The sequence below is a fragment of the Sinohyriopsis cumingii genome, chromosome 8, assembly GCF_028554795.1.
Source record: "Sinohyriopsis cumingii isolate HCF-2022 chromosome 8, ASM2855479v2, whole genome shotgun sequence".
NCBI lineage: Eukaryota > Metazoa > Mollusca > Bivalvia > Unionida > Unionidae > Sinohyriopsis > Sinohyriopsis cumingii.
Genome location: NC_142968.1, coordinates 7,007,023 through 7,027,169, shown reverse-complemented (window position 1 = coordinate 7,027,169; position 20,147 = coordinate 7,007,023). Strand labels below are relative to the sequence as shown.

General features: G+C 36.0%; 1 protein-coding gene across 6 annotated transcripts in view; it reads left to right on the top strand.

Moving 5' to 3' along the window:
- Positions 1-20,147, top strand: part of LOC149792919 (intermembrane lipid transfer protein VPS13A-like) — a 345,749-nt gene that overhangs the window by 313,208 nt on the left and 12,394 nt on the right. For all 6 annotated transcript variants that reach the window (XM_089966749.1, XM_089966747.1, XM_089966746.1 and 3 more), the window contains 8 exons: positions 190-271; positions 1,653-1,766; positions 4,723-4,798; positions 9,098-9,261; positions 10,351-10,432; positions 11,987-12,074; positions 16,129-16,243; positions 18,588-18,682. In XM_089966749.1, the coding sequence (XP_089822875.1) occupies positions 190-271; positions 1,653-1,766; positions 4,723-4,798; positions 9,098-9,261; positions 10,351-10,432; positions 11,987-12,074; positions 16,129-16,243; positions 18,588-18,682 (816 nt within the window). The remainder of the gene's footprint in view (positions 1-189; positions 272-1,652; positions 1,767-4,722; positions 4,799-9,097; positions 9,262-10,350; positions 10,433-11,986; positions 12,075-16,128; positions 16,244-18,587; positions 18,683-20,147) is intronic.

The window sequence follows — 20,147 nt, the reverse complement described above, 5'->3', positions numbered from 1 at the left end:
AAGCACTTTTAATGTTTTACCTATTCAGTTGGTGGGGATGGGTCAGCTTATACGTGAATGGGCTTATATGTGAGCATATATAGTAAATAATGATTGACTGGCAGGCAGGTAGGTGAAGCTTGGGCATTCATGAACTACAGTACGTTGTCACCTAAACAGAGCACCAAAACTTTACATTTTTTTCTTCAGGTTGGGTTATTTTGAGAGGAATCACAAGTTTTACAACCAGAGTCAGCTAGTGAATCAGATGAGCACACATTATGCTGGCCAGGTAATTATTGGAGACTAATCCCAAGTTTTACAACCAGAGTCAGCTTGCGTGTCACATGGTCATGAGTTATGCTGGCCAGTTAGTTACAGTGAAGCCGCTCTATGATGTACACTTTAGGGACTATACAGGTTTTGTATTTTACAGGTGTCTTTACATAGCAGTTAAATATAAAACTAAAATTAGGAAAAGAGGTTACAAAGAGCTGGTGTCCTTGAATAGATGTGCCTCATAAGAACTTTCTTCCAAAAGGGTTCTTCACTATAAAGCCCATTATTATAACACTGTTTATGTTATAAGGCCAGTCTGGTCATGTAATAAGGCCAATCTGGTTATGGATCTCATATTATTATAACACTGTCTCTGTTATAATGCCAGTCTGATCTTGGATCTCATAAGGCCCATCATTATAACACTGTCTCTGTTATAAGGCCAGTCTGGTCTTGGATCTCACAAGGCCCATCATTACAACACTGTCCATGTAATAAGGAATGTATAGTCAGGAGTAGTAAAATTATAAGGCGGTCTCACTACAGGGAAGTATGTACCATGGTTCCCATTGACAATGTTATAATCAGTGTGTTCTTATAATCAGTGTGTTCTGTATTCACAAGCTAAACACCTGAAAATCCAGACTTCATTTTTGATTCTTTCATAATTTGCCAATTGTTTAAAATCAATATTAGGAGCTGAAACTCTCTTTTTAAAAAAAAATATATCTTTTGTGTAACCCTCTGACCCCCCCATATATCTGTAATATAATAGAAGTAATAGGATACAAGAACCTGATGCAGGCATTACCTTGTACTATTTGGATTTTCTTGGATATACTTAATTTTGGGAACAAAAGAATAAAATGTTTAACATGTGTCTGACTATTTATATAAGCCCTTGAATTGCAACCTGCATCAGAACATTTTAAAAAGGACATCCTAAGTTTTGTAAGACAAGTTATTTTAATGGTTCCAAAAATGTTGCGGCTTTCAAACTTTTTAGCTTTTTTTTAAAATTTTACACTGCTGCTATAGGATATTATTTCATTATTGCCTATATAACATTGTGACAAGTGTATTGTATCCATATAGCATTGTGACAGGTGTATTGTATCCATGTAACAGTGTGACATGTGTATTGTATCGTTATAATAGTGTGATATGTCTGTATCAAATCATATGTGAAGGACTTCATATTACTCTAGCGATTGCTTGAATGCTTGTGCCGCGAACCAGTTGAAACTGGTTAGATTATTTATGACTGAAGTACCATATCACACTGGTCAAATTAAATTGAGCTAATTCTGGGTCATATTAAGGTAAATAAATAAAGCTAAAGTTGAATCACAGTGACTGAATTAAATATGGCTAATTCTGGATGTTTCTTCCAGGCCATCAAGCAGATGTACGTATTGGTGTTAGGATTGGATGTTCTTGGAAATCCATTTGGTCTCCTGCGAGGAATGGCTGAGGGGATTGAAGATCTCTTTTATGAACCATACCAGGTAAAGATTTTCTTCTGTTTTATTGTCATGCCCAGGAAAGCATATATAGTGAAACGTAGGTATATCTTTTATGTGTTGACATTGTCAGTTTCCACAATTTAAGACATACCTGTGAGACTTTGCAGCACGATGAAATATCTCACAGAATTTTGAACCATCTCAGTTTCATGCTCAGAATGCCTTTTATAACAAAAGCAACTTTGTTTTTAAGTTCCATAAGATTGTGATGTTTTATACCTAATATCCATAGCTTGCTGCATGTTTGTGTAAACCATTTGATAGAATGTAATAAAAATCATGTCAGTCCTCACTGTATGAATATTCCATTATATGTAATGTAATAAATATCATGTCAGACATGACTATGAATATTCCATTAGATGGAATGTAATAAATATCATGTTAGTCCTGACTGCATGAATATCCATTAGATGGAATATAATAAAAATAATGTCATTTTTGACTGTTTGAATATTCCATTAGATGGAATGTAATAAAATCATGTCAGTCTTGACTAGGAATATTCCATTAGATGAAATGTAATAAATATCATGTCAGTCTTGACTATGAATATTCTATTAGAAGAAATATGATAAAATCATGTCAGTCTTGACTAGGAATAATCCATTACATGAAATGTAATAAAATCGTGTCAGTCTTGACTAGGAATATTCCATTAGATGAAATGTAATAAAATCATGTCAGTCTCGACTAGGAATAATCTATTAGATGAAATGTAATAAAATCGTGTCAGTCTTGACTGTATGAATATTTCATTAGATGGAATGTAATAAATATCATGTTTAGTCCGGACTGATTGAATGCATTAAATTTAATGTAAAGAACATAATTTCATTCCTAACTGCATGAACATTCCATGTCAGCAACTTATTAGTAACAGTGAATTGAAATGACAGTTTGTCTACATACTGCATCAATGCATATGGATGACCCTCACAAGAAAAGAAAAGAATCTCACAGAGGTTGCTCAAATCTAAAATTTAATGTATTCATATCTTATCAAATTTACAGAAATCTCTCAAAATTAATTCAAATCTCATAATCTGTTTCAAGGTATCACATGTATTTTAAGAATATGCCATACCTGTATGTTTGTTCATTCATTTGTTATGCTTACAATAACTTGCACAATCTTTGAGTTTGAAAATTGGTTTCTGTATGCATCAAAAGGAAGGTGATGGTGCCATACCAGAACAAGTCACTATGACCTAATTTCCATGCCTGTGTGACATTTTAATCGTTGTTACATGCTTAATATATTGAATTCTATCTGACCTATATTCATACTAATTAATATGCAGATGAATCTCAAGGAAGTAACTCAGCCATACAAAACTAGGTCACAGAGACTTCATCTTCAAGATTGAGTGACTTGCTTTCTCACTGATCTATTTGTTACATCTTCAGTATCTTGGAATCTGTTTCATCTATGCATGAACATTGGTATGTGGATGTATTTGAAAAAAGTAACTCTGCCATATCAATACTTGATCATGGTGACCTAATTTCTATCCTTGAGACTTTAATTTCAGCTTTCAGTTTGTTACACCATCAGAATCTTGGGTCCTTTATCACCTACACCTACACTTATGAAAATTTTATTTGGATGCATCTCAGTGATTGTTACTCAGTAATATCAATACTTGATCATGGTGAGCTAATTTCTACCCTTGAGACTTTATTTTCAGGTTTCAGTTTGTTACACCATCAGTATCTTGGACCCTTTATCAACTACACTCATGAAATTTTTCATTTGGATGCATCTCAAGGAATGTTACTCAGCCATACCAAAACTAGATCACTTTGACAAGTTTTTCTTGTTTGAGTGACATTTGCATTATCAAGTGTCCATTGGTTACACCTTCAGTATCTTGGATCCTATTTCACCTACACATGAATACTGGCTTTTGAATGCATCTAAAAAATAATTGACAGTAACTTTTAAAAAAAAAAAAAGGTAGGCCACTGTGATCTAAGTTTAATCTTGAATGACTTTATCAGTTTCAGCCATTTGTTGTATACTTCATCTGTATTACTAGCTCTGGTACATCTAGACAAATCAAGCTTTGTTTTGGCTGTACACTGATGAAATTATATTATGTAAATGCATCTTACAACTGCTCCGGTGGCCTAGTGGTTAGAGCATCGCCTCGGATGCGGGAGGTCGTGGGTTTGATCCCCGACCAAGTCATACCAAAGACTTACAAAAATGGTATTAGCAGCTGCCTCGCTTGGTGCTCAGCATTAAGAGGTTTGTTTTAGGACTGGTCAGCCTGGTGTCAGGATAATGTGACTGGGTTGGACGTTATGCTACATGTCTGTGGCATGATGCCCCAGTGCTAGACATTGCTATAAACTGCTACACTGCAGACATCGTAGCGATATGACTGAAAATGTTTTAAAACTACATTAAAAATCTAAGTCACACACACAATGCATCTTGCTGATTATTTAATTACAGCAATATTTCCTGCTTCTGTCATAGCTTAGGCCTTAGTTTAGACTAACAATCAGTGGTTAATGGGTTCTAATCCTGTACACACCAGCCTGGGTCAACTTGTCAGTGTTTTTCGATGCACGATACTTCCATTGCCTATGCATGAGTCCTCCATACCATTATTTGTACTTCAGCTACTCCAGATGTGTTCATGGGAAAGCCTGCCAGTAGCTTCTCGTGGGTCGGTGGTTCTTCCCTGGTGTTTCCAGGGTTCTTCCTCCACCAGTTATACTGGCTGCCATGTATAGCCTATCTTGTGCTGAAAAATGGCGTTAAACCCTAGATCAACAACAACAACAACCAGATGTGTTCATCTTAGTGAGGGGATTCGTGTGTTTGAGCTAGCCCCTTGTTCATAAAGTATCAGAATTGATATTTTCTCACCTATTCTTTTTCAGGTTGTATTCTTGTTGATATATATAATTTTGTATTCATCAGGGAGCTATTCAGGGACCTGAGGAATTTGCCGAGGGCCTTGCTCTAGGAGTCAGGAGTTTATTTGGACATGCTGTTGGTATGTTGATAGAAAAAGTGTCAACACAAATAGTCTTGATAATTACCTTATTTGCTCATGTATAACCAAGTACCATGTTGACAAGTAGTATGAAGATAAAAGAAATATTCAATTATATGACAATATTTTATTGATGCTGCAAATATATTAATCTTGAAAATAGGTTACTATGAAAACCATGTGCTTACCACTTTTACTGGCTGAAATATGAAATTTCCTTATATTATCTTTAGCAACAATCAGCCTATAAATTCCACAGGGTAATAATGTTCCCATGATTATTGCACAGCCTATACACTTCCACAGGGTAATAATGTAACCATTATTATTATATGCTCATTTTTTGCCCCGTTAACTTTACATTGTTGGAATCGTTCAGTATTCCCCCGATACTGAACGCACGCGACAATACACATATAGCATTCATGTGAATAAAGGAACTACTTTCTATTGTAAACAAACAGTGACGCAGACACCAGCACTTTTGATTTGTAAACAAATCATATATACTTGCGTAAGAGGCTCTTTATGTTGTCATTATTTAAATTTGTTTCTGAATGAACTAAAACATGTTTCGTGGACTGCACAAAAAAAACCCCAGCTGTTTTGGCACATTCCGCGTTAATACAATGTTACGGATTTAGGCTAGCTACATTTAATAAAAGACGGACGATTATGTCCTTAAAAATAACATACAAGTGACAAGGAATATACTGTATTCTTTATCTGGTGATAAGAATGGCAGAATAAAATATACTTAGTTTTACATCCTGAATTTCCTCAAAATGTTTTTTCTTCATTCTGCAAATCCGAATTACATGAGCCATGTCATAGGTTTTCAATCTGGATTACACATTTCGAAAGTGTGCTGTAATTTCGATGATAGATGCAATTGCATCCTCCTTACTGCACTCAAAATGAAATACACATTAAATTCCATAGCGTCTTTTTGAAAATTGCAATTGAAAACTTCATATTTTCCCACGTTATGATTTCAAACATTCAGTGACAGAAACAGAAACACATTTGCATATGTAAACATGCTTCTCCCATGCCACTTCAATCCAGTGTATTTCATGTATAATTTGCACAGATGAATCCAGTCCAAAATCACAAACCTTCGTCGAATCGAAACAAAATACCAAAATATATTCACTCCAGATCAAATGGAAAAGTCGTTGCAATGCGCATTCATTCACAATGTGACTGCAAATTTCAGTTTTAACTAGACACGCCATTTTCTTTCGAAAGTTATGTCGAGCGCACGACTAAGTTCAAATTTATCTGGACAGAGTTATGTGTGCATTAATAATGATGTCATTTTGTAATATCAAATCTGCGCTTGTGTATTTAGTTTGGAATACGGCATACATTCAATTACTTTGTTTCTTGTAGTGTATTTTTGTTTATATAATTAAGTCTTAGGTAGAATAAAAAAATGAGCATATAATAAAAAGGTTACTGCATTTGTATGGGAAAATATGAACTCGTTTTGTCAGAAGGATATACTGCACTCACAAGTTCGTGCAGTATTCATTCCGAAAACTCATTCCTATTTTCCCATACAAATGCAGTAACCTATAATTATTGCACAGCCTATAAACTTCCACAGGGTAATAATGTACCCATGATTATTGCACAGCCTATAAACTTCCATAGGGTAATAATGTACCCATGATTATTGCACAGCCTATAAACTTCCACAGGGTAATAATGTACCCATGATTATTTCACAGCCTATAAACTTCCACAGGGTAATAATGTACCCATGATTATTGCACAGTCTTTAAACTTCCACAGGGTAATAATGTACCCATGATTATTGCACAGCCTTTAAACTTCCACAGGGTAATAATGTACCCATGATTATTGCACAGTCTATAAACTTCCACAGGGTAATAATGTACCCATGATTATTGCACAGCCTTTAAACTTCCACAGGGTAATAATTTACCCATGATTATTGCATGGCCTTTAAACTTCCACAGGGTAATAATGTACCCATGATTATTGCACAGTCTTTAAACTTCCACAGGGTAATAATGTACCCATGATAGTTGCACAACCTATAAACTTCTACAGGGTAATAATGTACCCATGATTATTGCACAGCCTATAAACTTCCATAGGGTAATAATGTACCCATGATTATTGCACAGCCTTTAAATTTCCACAGGGTAATAATTTACCCATGATTATTGCACAGCCTTTAAACTTCCACAGGGTAATAATGTACCCATGATTATTGCACAGCCTTTAAACTTCCACAGGGTAATAATGTACCCATGATGTTTGCACAACCTATAAACTTCTACAGGGTAATAATGTACCCATGATTATTGCACAGCCTATAAACTTCCATAGGGTAATAATGTACCCATGAGTATTGCACAGCCTTTAAGCTTCCACAGGGTAATAATTTACCCATGATTATTGCACAGCCTTTAAACTTCCACAGGGTAATAATGTACCCATGATTATTGCACAGTCTTTAAACTTCCACAGGGTAATAATGTACCCATGATTATTGCACAACCTATAAACTTCTACAGGGTAATAATGTACCCATGATTATTGCACAACCTATAAACTTCTACAGGGTAATAATGTACCCATGATTATTGCACAGCCTATAAACTTCCACAGGGTAATGACATAGACGCCAATTTGCCAGCACTGTATATGATGGCAGATCATGGCCTATTTTGTTTGCAGTGGGAATTGACTTAAATGTCAGTATATGGTAAGTTATTTACCATTTTTACTCAAGACATTCCTAGCATTTTGGACAAATGTAAATTCTCTATTTCATCAATTACATTTATGCTTAAAATGTTTTGGACAATTTTTTTAGGATGCACTATCAGTTACAGTTTGCAGAAAGAAACAGAAAGTTAAAATGCTCATCAGGTGTAATCAGTGTTAAATCATTTGCATTTTTTTTCTTCAAATCCTCCAGTTTAAATAGAGGTGGACTTTAAAGTCATCAGTGGTGGAAAAAAAGCATTTAATCACATATAACAGTTTTCAGAGGGAAAGGAATTAATTCATATTCAATGAAACATTATCGGAATGATGAGTTGGTGAAAACATTATCAAAATGATGAGTTTATGAAAACTTTATTAAAATGATGAGTTGGTGAAACATTATCAAAATGATGAGTTGGTGAAACATTATCAAAATGATGAGTTGGTGAAACATTATCGGAATGATGAGTTGGTGAAACATTATCAAAATGATGAGTTGGTGAAACATTATCAGAATGATGAGTTGGTTAAACATTATCAAAATGATGAGTTGGTGAAACATTATCAAAATGATGAGTTGGTGAAACATTATTGGAATGATGAGTTGGTGAAATATTATCAAAATGATGAGTTGGTGAAACATTATCGGAGTGATGAGTTGGTGAAACATTGGAATGATGAGTTGGTGAAACATCAAAATGATGAGTTGGTGAAACATCGGAATGATGAGTTGGTGAAACATCGGAATGATGAGTTGGTGAAACATTATTAAAATGATGAGTTGGTGAAACATCGGAATGATGAGTTGGTGAAACATTGGAATGATAAGTTGGTGAAACATCAGAATGAAGAGTTGGTGAAACATTATCAAAATGATGAGTTGGTGAAACATCGGAATGATGAGTTGGTGAAACATCGGAATGATGAGTTGGTGAAATGTTATCAAAATGATGAGTTGGTGAAACATCGGAATGATGAGTTGGTGAAACATCAGAATGATGAGTTGGTGAAACATCAGAATGAAGAGTTGGTGAAACATTATCAAAATGATGAGTCGGTGAAACATCGGAATGATGAGTTTGGTGAAACATTATCAAAATGATGAGTTGGTGAAACATCGGAATGATGAGTTGGTGAAACATCGGAATGAAGAGTTGGTGAAACATTATCAAAATGATGAGTTGGTGAAACATCGGAATGATGAGTTGATGAAACATCGGAATGAAGAGTTGGTGAAACATTATCAAAATGATGAGTTGGTGAAACATCAGAATGATGAGTTGGTGAAACATTATCAGAATGACGAGTTGGTAAAACATTATCAAAATGATGAGTTGGTGAAACATGATCAAAATGACGAGTTGGTGGTGAAACATTATCAAAAATGATGAGTTGGTGAAAACAGTGAACTTGCCTGTCAGTTAGTTTAATATCACATCTAAGTGTTAATGATTCTAATTATTGCTGTTATTAGATTAAACCATGATATTTTTTTTGAATCACCTGTTTGGAGTAAAAGTCAGGTAATTATTGACTGGTACTTTTACCCAGGCGGTGCTGCTGGTGCTGTGTCAAGAATTACGGGAACCTTAGGGAAGGGTTTAGCAGCTCTTACTCTTGATGATGAATATCAGAAAAAGCGGAGAGAAGCTATGAACAAACGTCCCGCAAATGTTGGGGAGGGATTTGCCAGAGGAGGAAAGGGTCTAGTTATGGTAAGCTATTATTTCCAGATATTTAACATTGCATTTATTTCCTTGGTTATTTTTCTTCACTGCTGTGACTTTAGACATTTTTTCATGACAAGATAGAATTTCACCGATGATCATTTGAGTCAATATGGCAGATTTGTTCCATGTCTTGGATGATGTTTATAATGTTTGTATATTCCACCACCACATATTTTGTATTCTAGTAATGATTTCAGTTAAACAATGTTGACCTGAAATATTTATTCAAAAGTGATTACTATTACTGATTACTAGAAGACATTTACTTCTGATACACGCATTGGAACCCAATGAAAGGATGGGACTGGTAGTCTAAAAGTAAGTCATTATGACTTGTGTTTCACATTACAGTGACTACTCACAGGCATTACAGCGACTACTAACAGGCATTACAGTGACTACTCACAGGCATTACAATGACTACTCACAGGCATTACAGTGACTTTTCACATGCATTACAGTGACTACTCACAGGCATTACAGTGACTACTCACAAGCATTACAGTGACTACTCACAGGCATTACAGCGACTACTCACAGGCATTACAGTGACTACTCACAGGCATTACAATGACTACTCACAGGCATTACGGTGACTTTTCACATGCATTACAGTGACTACTCACAAGCATTACAGTAACTACTCACATACATTACAGTGACTATTCACATGCATTACAGTGACTACTCACAGGCATTATGGTGACTATTAACAGGCATTACAGTGACTACTCACATGCATTACAGTGACTACTCATAGCATATGTATTACAGTGACTACTCACAGGCATTACAGTGACTACTCATAGTACATGCATTACAGTGACTACTTGCAGGCATTACAGTGACTACTCACAGGCATTACAGTGACTACTCATAGCACATGCATTACAGTGACTACTCATAGCACATGCATTACAGTGACTACTCGCAGGCATTACAGTGACTACTCACAGGCATTATAGTGACTACTCACATGCAGGCAAGGTTTGCTCTATCCAAAATGCTCATTTATGTTTTTACGAAGATAAGCTCATTATGCATAATGCCTAAAAGTGTATTTGATCAATACAGGGAGTATTTGATGGTGTGACAGGAATTGTTTTGAAGCCAATAGAGGGAGCACAGAAGGAAGGTGTAGAGGGATTCTTTAAAGGTTTGTAGTAATTACAGAAAATGTTTGACTGTTGCTGCATGGTTGACAGTAATTGAAGCCCTTTTCACAAAGACAATTGAAAGTGTTTTGTGATAATAGAAAATTACTTTTATCTTACCAATCTGATTTCTGATAAGGGAAAATTACTTTTGCCTGACTCAGTGATTTGTGATAATGAAAAATTATTTCATGTGACCTCAGTATTTAGGGATAACAGAAAATTAATTTATATGACCTCTGTATTTAGGGACAACAGAAAGTTACTTTATATAATCTCAGTGTTTAGGGATAACAGAAAGTTACTTTATATGATCTCAGTGTTTAGGGATAACAGAAAGCTACTTTATATGATCTCAGTGTTTAGGGATAACAGAAAATTACTTTTTATGACCTCACTGTTTTGGGATAACAGAAAGTTACTTTATATGATTTCCATGTTTAGGGATAACAGAAAATTACTTTTTATGACCTCACTGTTTTGGGATAACAGAAAGTTACTTTATATGATTTCCATGTTTAGGGATAACAGAAAGTTACTTTTTATGACCTCACTGTTTTGGGATAACAGGAAATTACTTTATGTAACCTCAGTGTGTTGGGATAACAGGAAATTACTTTTGTCTGATCTCATCTCTAGAAGCATGGTTTTATTGGAGTCCTTGTGTCTTCTCCATCCATCACACAATTCTGTGAACACAGCTTGTCCAGTATTTTCTGACAAATTGCCATATAATTTTTTAATAAATATTAAGGTCTTGTCTGGAAGATGCAAACATTAACAAATACTTCCGCACTTTTTGTCAGAGTTATTGCCCATTTTTGTTTCCTTAATCAGAATTTAGTGTATGACAGTTTTTGTGAATATAACTTGTCTGATAGATTTCCATGCATTGCAGTGAAACTCTGTAAATGCTAAGATCATCATCTGAAGATGTAAATAAGTCACTTTGCTCCAGGGGCCCCGAGTGGCAGAGTGGTCTAAAGCACTCACCATTCCAGATCACTGCCATCTCACCTCTGTCAGCGTGGGTTCGAGTCCATGACTACACTGCATGAATCAAATGTTCAATAGAACAGATCAACTTAGAATTGAGTAAAAAAAAATATTAAAAGTTTTATAATGTTGAATCAGATTTCCAGGCACTACTGCTGTTTTCGATGATAAAATGAGCAGTATATTGAAGTTTAATTAATTGTTTTGGTCAAAATATGTTTAAATTTCAACAGTTAGGGGAAGTTTGGGGTTTTTTTTCTAGGAAAAAATGGGATCCACACCTGACACCTTGTTATAAGTGAGATTTTGAGCTATCTAGAAATAAATTATTGAGAGGTGAACATGCACACTCATGCAGAGTAGAACCTTTCTTCTTGTGAATTGCAAGAGGTTATGAAATTGTTTAAATGAAAACTATATTTTGTTGACTATGGTAAAATGGTTTGAAGGATTAATTATTCAGACTTGATTATTACTTCTCTTTAAATGGGAAATTATTAAATCAGAATTTATTGTAAAAATATTCCACTGTACAACTTGAGTTTTTCTTTTCTTTTGAGGTATTGGCAAAGGATTGGTGGGTGTGGTGACTAGACCAACCAGTGGGGTTATAGACTTTGCCAGTAGTTCCTTTGAAGGAATTAAAAGGTAACATTTGTTAAATTTGTTTGAAGAAAAATAGGAAAATTTACAAAATATAATTTTGCAACACATTTTTCTGCTTTACTTTTATGCAAATTACAAACACTGATTTTCCTAATTCTGCCCGGCTGCCACAATGAGTTCACTTGGAAATGGCATCCACAGATTTTCTTCATTATCCACAGCTTCCAAAGTGAGTGGACTTGTAAATGTCAGCTTCCAAAGAGAGTGAACTTTTGAAATGGCAGCTTCCAAAGAAAGTGGGCTTGGAAATGGAAGCTTTCAAAGAGGGTGCACCTGCAAATATCTGCTTCCAAAGAAAGTGAACATGGAAATGGCAGCTTATGAAGAGAATAGACTTGAAAATGGCAGCTGCCAAAGGTGCACTTGGAAATGATAGCTTCCGCAGAGAGTGGATGTGGAAATGGCAGCTTCCAAAGAGAGTGGATGTGAAAATGGCAGCTTCCAAGAGAGTCGACTTGGAAATGGCAGCCATCTGCACATGCATCTTTAAGTCCATCCGTCTCTGCAAGTTTGATCATTTTATTTCAGCCAGCCTTTCTTTGATTTCAGCCAACATGGCTTTGGTTTCTAATCCAGGTTTGAAACTAGCTCTGTGATCACCAGAATGTATAAGTATTCTAAGTTATTGTCCTTCATAAACATGGGATATATATATATATATATATATATATATATATATATATATATATATATATATATATATATATATATATATATACAGAAACAAAAACAAATAGTGTGCTTTCCAGTAATCTATCATGTACATGTTTTGTTTGATTCCATCAGGATTTGATCATTGTCATAAACTTTTGAATAATTTGAATAAGGAATATACTTTGTCTTTATATTCTTTGGGGAGCAACGGTAGCTAATTTGGATGAGTATCAAATTTGTAAACCAAGGATCACAGGTGTAGCACCCACTCAGATTATCACAAGGATCACAGATGTAGCACCCACTCAGGTTAGCACAAGGATCACAGGTGTAGCACCCACTCAGATTGCCGCAAGGATCACAGGTGTAGCACCCACTCACGTTATCACAAGGATCACAGGTGTAGCACCCACTCACGTTATTACAAGGATCACAGGTGTAGCACCCACTCACATTATCACAAGGACCACAGGTGTAGCACCCACTCAGATTAGCAGCCTCAAAAACAAACAAAAAATCATGCAAAAACAAGTTAAATTTGATAGCTGTCATACAATACCTGCTACAACATTTGCATTGCTTTCCTTTTCCAAGACTCCAGTCCTCATTCCATGCAAATTTTTCCCTCCCCAATTAGGCCAGAAATTAAAAGAACATTATATCAGTCTGATTTCTTCTTTTGGCTCCTTGCTTAGCAACCTGTGCTTCTTTAAATTGTATCTTTGTTCCTTCTTCTGGTGATATGTTAAGTATCTGATTTTTTTAATTCCAGATTTTTGAGTGAATTCTTCGCTTTTAGAGCTTCTGATGTAAGGCGTGGACGTAAGATGGCCCTATAGGTGCTCATTCCACCTACTTAGTTTCACAGCTGTCTAATTTGTTGTATTTGGTCTGTGCAGGGGTGGGACTTTTTGGAAAGTTGCCACACTTAATGGCAAGGAAGAAGAGCTTCTTTACCACCTTATCTTCAGGAGATGACCCCCTCTGTTCCCTGGAGGGGTCTGGATTTCTTGACATGTTGGGGAAGACTACTGTTCATATATGGCAAATATGTTAATTTACCTCTGTGGTCTGGAGATCATCTAAGGGCAGAGATGAGCAGAGCCATTTCAAGGTGGTGTCCCAGTGACAGAAATGAGCAAACTATGCCTTCTCGCTAAAATAATATGTTGCGGGATTGTTCATTACATCATTGTCATTGGACCATTCTTTGTCCAGAGACAGTTGCTGAGCACCTGACACCAGTCATCAGTAATCTACTAGTCAAACATCTTTCTCTAATAAGCATTTCTTTAGGAGGAATGCCACCATGGTGAGGAACGCCATAAGGCCCTGCAACTGGGCATATCTCCATCAACCTTCACATCCCCATCTTCCCTCCTCACAGAAAAAACTGTACGTTTAGTCTCAACCAGGAGGTATTTCAATTTTTAGTTCTTCTGTTTTGGCCTTGCCTATGCCCCAAGAACTTTTACCAGGGTGGTTGGGGGCAGTTGAAGCTCATTTCAGGTCATTAGGAAATTCCATCCTTCAGTATTTTGAGGACTGGTTGATGCACAATAACCTCAGAAATTCTCATGAAAGACCTTTCCCTCTGTTAGTGAAGATGACCATTCTCTGTTGTATCTCCAACCTTGAGAAGTCAGATCTCATCCATTTCCAGGACTCTGTATATGTTCTGATATATTATCGTATCAGTATTAAGAGGGTTCTCATCAGCCTTAAAGGGTTCTCATCAGCCTTGGGAGGTTTCATGACATCCAGATAGAATCAACCAAATCATGTCTGTCATAATAGTTCTTCTTGCCAAGACCTAATCAGCTTGCCTTTACCTGTCATTCCAGGTAACTCTTATCTTGGCTGTTTACTTGGCTCCCCTAGAGAGACTTTACTTGCGCCCTTTTGAGTTCCTACTTCTTGCTAACTGGAGTCCACACAGGGACCCTCTATCAGCTTGGACCCCACTGGGATCCTATTTTCACCACTACCTGTGTTTTTGGTTAAACCATTACTAGTTTCTGACTGGCATGTCAGTTCATACCCCTGAATCCACACTTGGAGCCATATGAGATAGTTCTTGAGGGATTTTGATTCTGGGCAGAAGCAACCAGTGTTTATTGTTTTACATGACTGTATCAGCCTGACTTGTTTGCCTTCAATTTTAGGCATATCAGAGCAGTCATTGTTTCATTTAGCCATAGGGACAAAACAATAATGTGGCCCAGCCTTTTGCCAGCTTACGGTATTGTACACTTCCCACCATCAGGGTAAATACATTAGTTTCATATACCAGATTTGTTGATGCTATTATTGCAGACATTCCTTCCTCGCACCCTAGTCTGATATCCATCTCTAGGTTCATGTCAAAAGATTCTTTATGTTGGCAGTGACTAAATAGTCAGACTGGAATCATGTTCTTTTCAATTCTGGCCTTCGAATACTAATTGGAGGAGAGAATTTTTAACTTTGGGTGGTTAACTAGAGTCAATAGTAGCAGGTGAGTATTACACAATTTAAATTAGTTTAACAACCCACCTGAAAAAAACATTTTGTAAGACCTTGATCAACAGCAGGGAAATGAAACCATGGTAGTGCCAACATTGTATTTGATTTAGAAATGTAGCTGTACATACTATTATAAATACTGATACATCACTACCAGTTTTCATAAATATCATTGTTGCTACAAGCGATCACAAAGCCTTCTAAAGTAACAATGAAATCCCCAATTCACAAATCCTGAGTTTTAAAAATGCCAACAAAAAAACCTATTGATTCATGATGGCTGCATCTCCTTCAATGAGAGTAAACATTACGCAGAAATTCTGCAAGGAATATACCATGGTCATACCATTTTCCAGTTATCATCTTTTATGCAGATATTTAGTGTGTTAATTGAATTAACTTTAAATATCAGCATAAAACATGAAGATGAGAAAATGATAAATTTTCATCATATGACTAGCATATGTTTTTCACATTAAGTAAGTAGGATAAGACAGTGGAGGTGTCAGTTCCTTTGTAAATTTTTGCAAATATATGGTCGGAAACAATGATCCTGTTTTTTTATTCTCCAAAACCTGAATTTTTCCTTTGGCATCCTGATTTTCATTCCATTCAAAGTGGAAGGCCCGTGAATGAATGACGTTATCTTTTGTTAATGTGCATCTGATTGGTTAATGATTGGCAAGGTTGTTTTGAAACCCAGGTATGACCTCTTACCTTGTAATGTAATGTGCACCTGTTTGGTTATGTGCTAGATTCCTTGATAGTCATACCTGGCCTCTTTGATTATATCCAACCATCTTCAAAATCCTGTTTTTAAAGATAGTTGCATACATAATTAATTTGTATCAAACTAACAGATTTTTCTGAATTATAGAATAGCAGAAATGTCTGTAGAAATTCACAGACTACGACCCCCAAGACGTTTCCACAAAGATGGGATCCTGAGACCTTACAACTTACAAGAGGCTGAGGGTTGTTCAATACTCATGGTAAGAGGCAGTGACTTGTACAAAATTAGCATTACCAATATTGATATGTTGCTTACTGTACAGAAGTTATCATGAAGCAGTATAGGTTAAACACTTTTAGTTATCTTGTTTATTGATTTCTTGTTACCTTGTTTGTTGATTTCTAGTTACCTTGTTTGTTGATTTCTAGTTCCCTTGTTTGTTGATTTCTAATTACCTTGTTTGTTGATTTCTAGTTACCTTGTTTGTTGATTTCTAGTTACCTTGTTTGTTGATTTCTAATTACCTTGTTTTTGATTCTGCTAAGATCTTAAAGCACAAATTTAATAATTTCTAGAAAAACAAGATTATATAGTCTTCTACTAGACCCCAGGTTACAATTAGCATTTTCTAAAAAAAACTATTACCTAATGGAAAATAACCTTCTACAAGGCTCCTAATGTTTACAGAATAAAATCTTATAATTAGAGGTCTGTTTCTCAGATTATAGTATCAAATGTGGTAAACAACAGGTAGACCTGGCAATTCCTGGGGAATTTCCAATGTTCTAGACTCAGATTGAGATATACATTTATACCCCACACTAACCTTAGCATGAACCACCCACTTAGAGCCCCATCATAATTAATGTTCATGGATATGTGGAGATGGTTTGTAACTGCCTGGAGTAAAATTACACGAGCAGCCATTCACAGTGAAATACTTAAGAAAAATCAACAACTTCACTATCAACAGTAAGACAGTGATGGGGACAATGATGATGACAATGATACAGGAAATATGGAGATTACTGATGCACACCTTTCAACAGTAACAGACATTTTCAATGACGACCAGTTAGATGAGAGTTTTGATGGTTTTGAAAGTAATTCCAGCAGCAAGGATGAGCTTTCTGAATAACATTACTTGGATTTTATTTTAATTTTTTTTAATAAAATGCCAATGAGTTGGATACTAGTATAACAGTAGTGAAGTATATTAGGTACATGTATTAATAAAATACTGAAACTAGAATTAACTTCCTGGCATCCATTTTTTGGTGCTAATTCTACTTCTGTTGACAGGGGCTTGTAGCATTGCTAATAATTTACCTACAAATCATGTGTACTGAATAATCCTACAGAGGAGGATTCCTATAATAAGAATCGACGCTGATATTCAGCCTTCACTTCACATAATTAATTTGGTATAAAAATGTTTAGCTCAGGCATTCAACTTCTGTATAATTGACTTAATATCATACCTTTATTGAAAATTGCTATTGCTTGACATGGCAATCTTTGGTCAACTGAAAATGACAGACTGTGCCTAGTGATAATTTGATGTTCAGTTGATCAATAAGGGGGCATTATACTATTCAGTGTGTTGCACTTGCACATTAAATGGGCACAATCATGGAACCAGGAAAAGTCTTTGTACAGTATTGGTTGAGGGGTCACAAGTTCAGTACCCACCCAGGTCTGCCCAGGTGTGTTTTTGGAAAGGGCACTTGTCTCCCATTTGCTTAGCGTGATGTTGCCAATAATGTGTTCAAAGTGCTGTTAAAATCCAGCCACCAAGAAGACAATATTATTGTTCCATCTTGGTATGCAGATAATTTTTAATATTATTATTGCCAAAATGAACAAACGACACAGTTTGTTTTTCTGAGCTAGGAAAGGCTGGATTTTCTAGGTACTGGACCCATTTTCCTGTTGTTTTATGATTGGGTAAGTATTTTTGATGAATTATTTTACTTCAAAATAAATAGAACAATAAAGTATTTTTTAAAATATATAAAAATATTATTGCCCCTGCCTGCCCGCACTTCCACCCAAATATAAGAATGTAAAGCTCCATCATGTAGGTGTAACAGACTGGTGTATAAGAATTCATGTAAAGCTCCATCATGCAGGTGTAACAGACTGGTATATAAGAATTCATGTAAAGCTTCATCATGCAGGTGTAACAGACTGGTGTATAAGAATTCATGTAAAGCTCCATCATGCAGGTGTAACAGACTGGTATATAAGAATTCATGTAAAGATGTCAAGCTCCATCATGCAGGTGTAACAGACTGGTATATAAGAATTCATGTAAAGCTCCATCATGCAGGTGTAACAGACTGGTATTGAAGAATTCGTGTAAAGCTCCATCATGCAGGTGTAACAGACTGGTATATAAGAATTCATGTCAAGCTCCATCATGCAGGTGTAACAGACTGGTATATAAGAATTCATGTAAAGCTCCATCATGCAGGTGTAACAGACTGGTATATAAAAATTCATGTAAAGTTCATTCATGCAGGTGTAACAGACTGGTGTATAAGAATTCATGTAAAGCTCCATCACGCTATGGTAACTGGTCGGTGCATTTTCTTTTGCAGGAGACTGAAAAGGGTATATATTTCAAGACGGATGAGTACATAGCCCATGTTGTGGTAACCCAGGACAAGAGTAATGTCTTCCTAGTCACTGATAAGTAGGTATTCCCTCTTTGTTCAGGTTGAACATTCAGGTTTAAATTTTGCATTTATTTACACAAGTTGTAACAACATGAGCAAATTACAGATGTTCATGGACCAGCAGAATAATAGTTCCAAGTCAAATACCTTGCCTGACAATAGCCAAAATGGTCATTTTTCAAGTCTCAATTAATCCTTGAGTAATTTCTTCTCAGTTGAAGCAATTTTCAAATGCCTTATCACAAATTTTATCGTTCAAAATGTAAGTATCACTGGACCACACCATGTTGGGTCTGTTCAAGGTACTCCAACATGAACTGAATTAAGTCACTTTCTCTTCCCATGATATCCATGCCAAAGACTTATAAAAATGGTACTAACAGCTGCCTAGCTCTACTCAGCATTATGAGGTGAGTGTTAGGACTGGTCGGCTTCGTGTCAGGATAATGTGACTGGGTGGGACATCATGCTCTATGTCTGTGGCATGATGCCCCAGGCCTAGACATCACTATCAACTGCCACACTGCAGACATCATAGTAATATGACTGAAATATTGTTAATGCAACGTTAAAAATCCAAAACACACAGAGCTTCCAATGACATCACATTACATCAATACATAGGTCTTAAAAAGGTTTGTCTTCAAACTTATTTATTCAAACTTATTCTACAAGAAAATGATCCAGTTTTCTAAATGAAGATATGTAGATAAAAATTGAGGATATATTGATGTTGTCTCTTTGTGACTTTACTGATTTTATTGAATCAATCTTTAAATCTTTTATGGTTATTTTTCATGAGTGGATGATTGTATTTCTCTTTACAATATGTAGCTGGTCCTGAATGAAAATTATGCTAATCTGACCACAACCATGTCCATGCTAATCTGACCACAACCATGTCCATGATAATCTTATTACAACAATGTCCATGCTAATCTGACCACCAACATGTCCATGCTAATCTGACCACAACCATGTCCATGATAATCTTATCACAACAATGTCCATGCTAATCTGACCACCGACATGTCCATGCTAATCTGACCACAACCATGTTCATGATAATCTTATCACAACAATGTCCATGCTAATCTGACCACCAACATGTCCATGCTAATCTGACCACAACCATGTCCATGATAATCTTATCACAACAATGTCCATGTTAATCTGACCACCAACATGTCCATGCTAATCTGACCACAACCATGTCCATGCTAATTTGACCAGAACCACACCACCATGTCCATGCTAATCAGACCATGTCTATGCTAATCTGACCACAACAATGTCCATGCTAATCTGACCACAACCATGTCCATGCTAATCTGACCACAACCATGACCATTCTATTCTGACCACAACAATGTCCATCATAATCTGACCACAACAATGTCCATTCTAATCTGACCACCAACATGTCCATGCTAATCTGACCACAACCATGCCCATGCTAATCTGACCACAACAATGTCCATG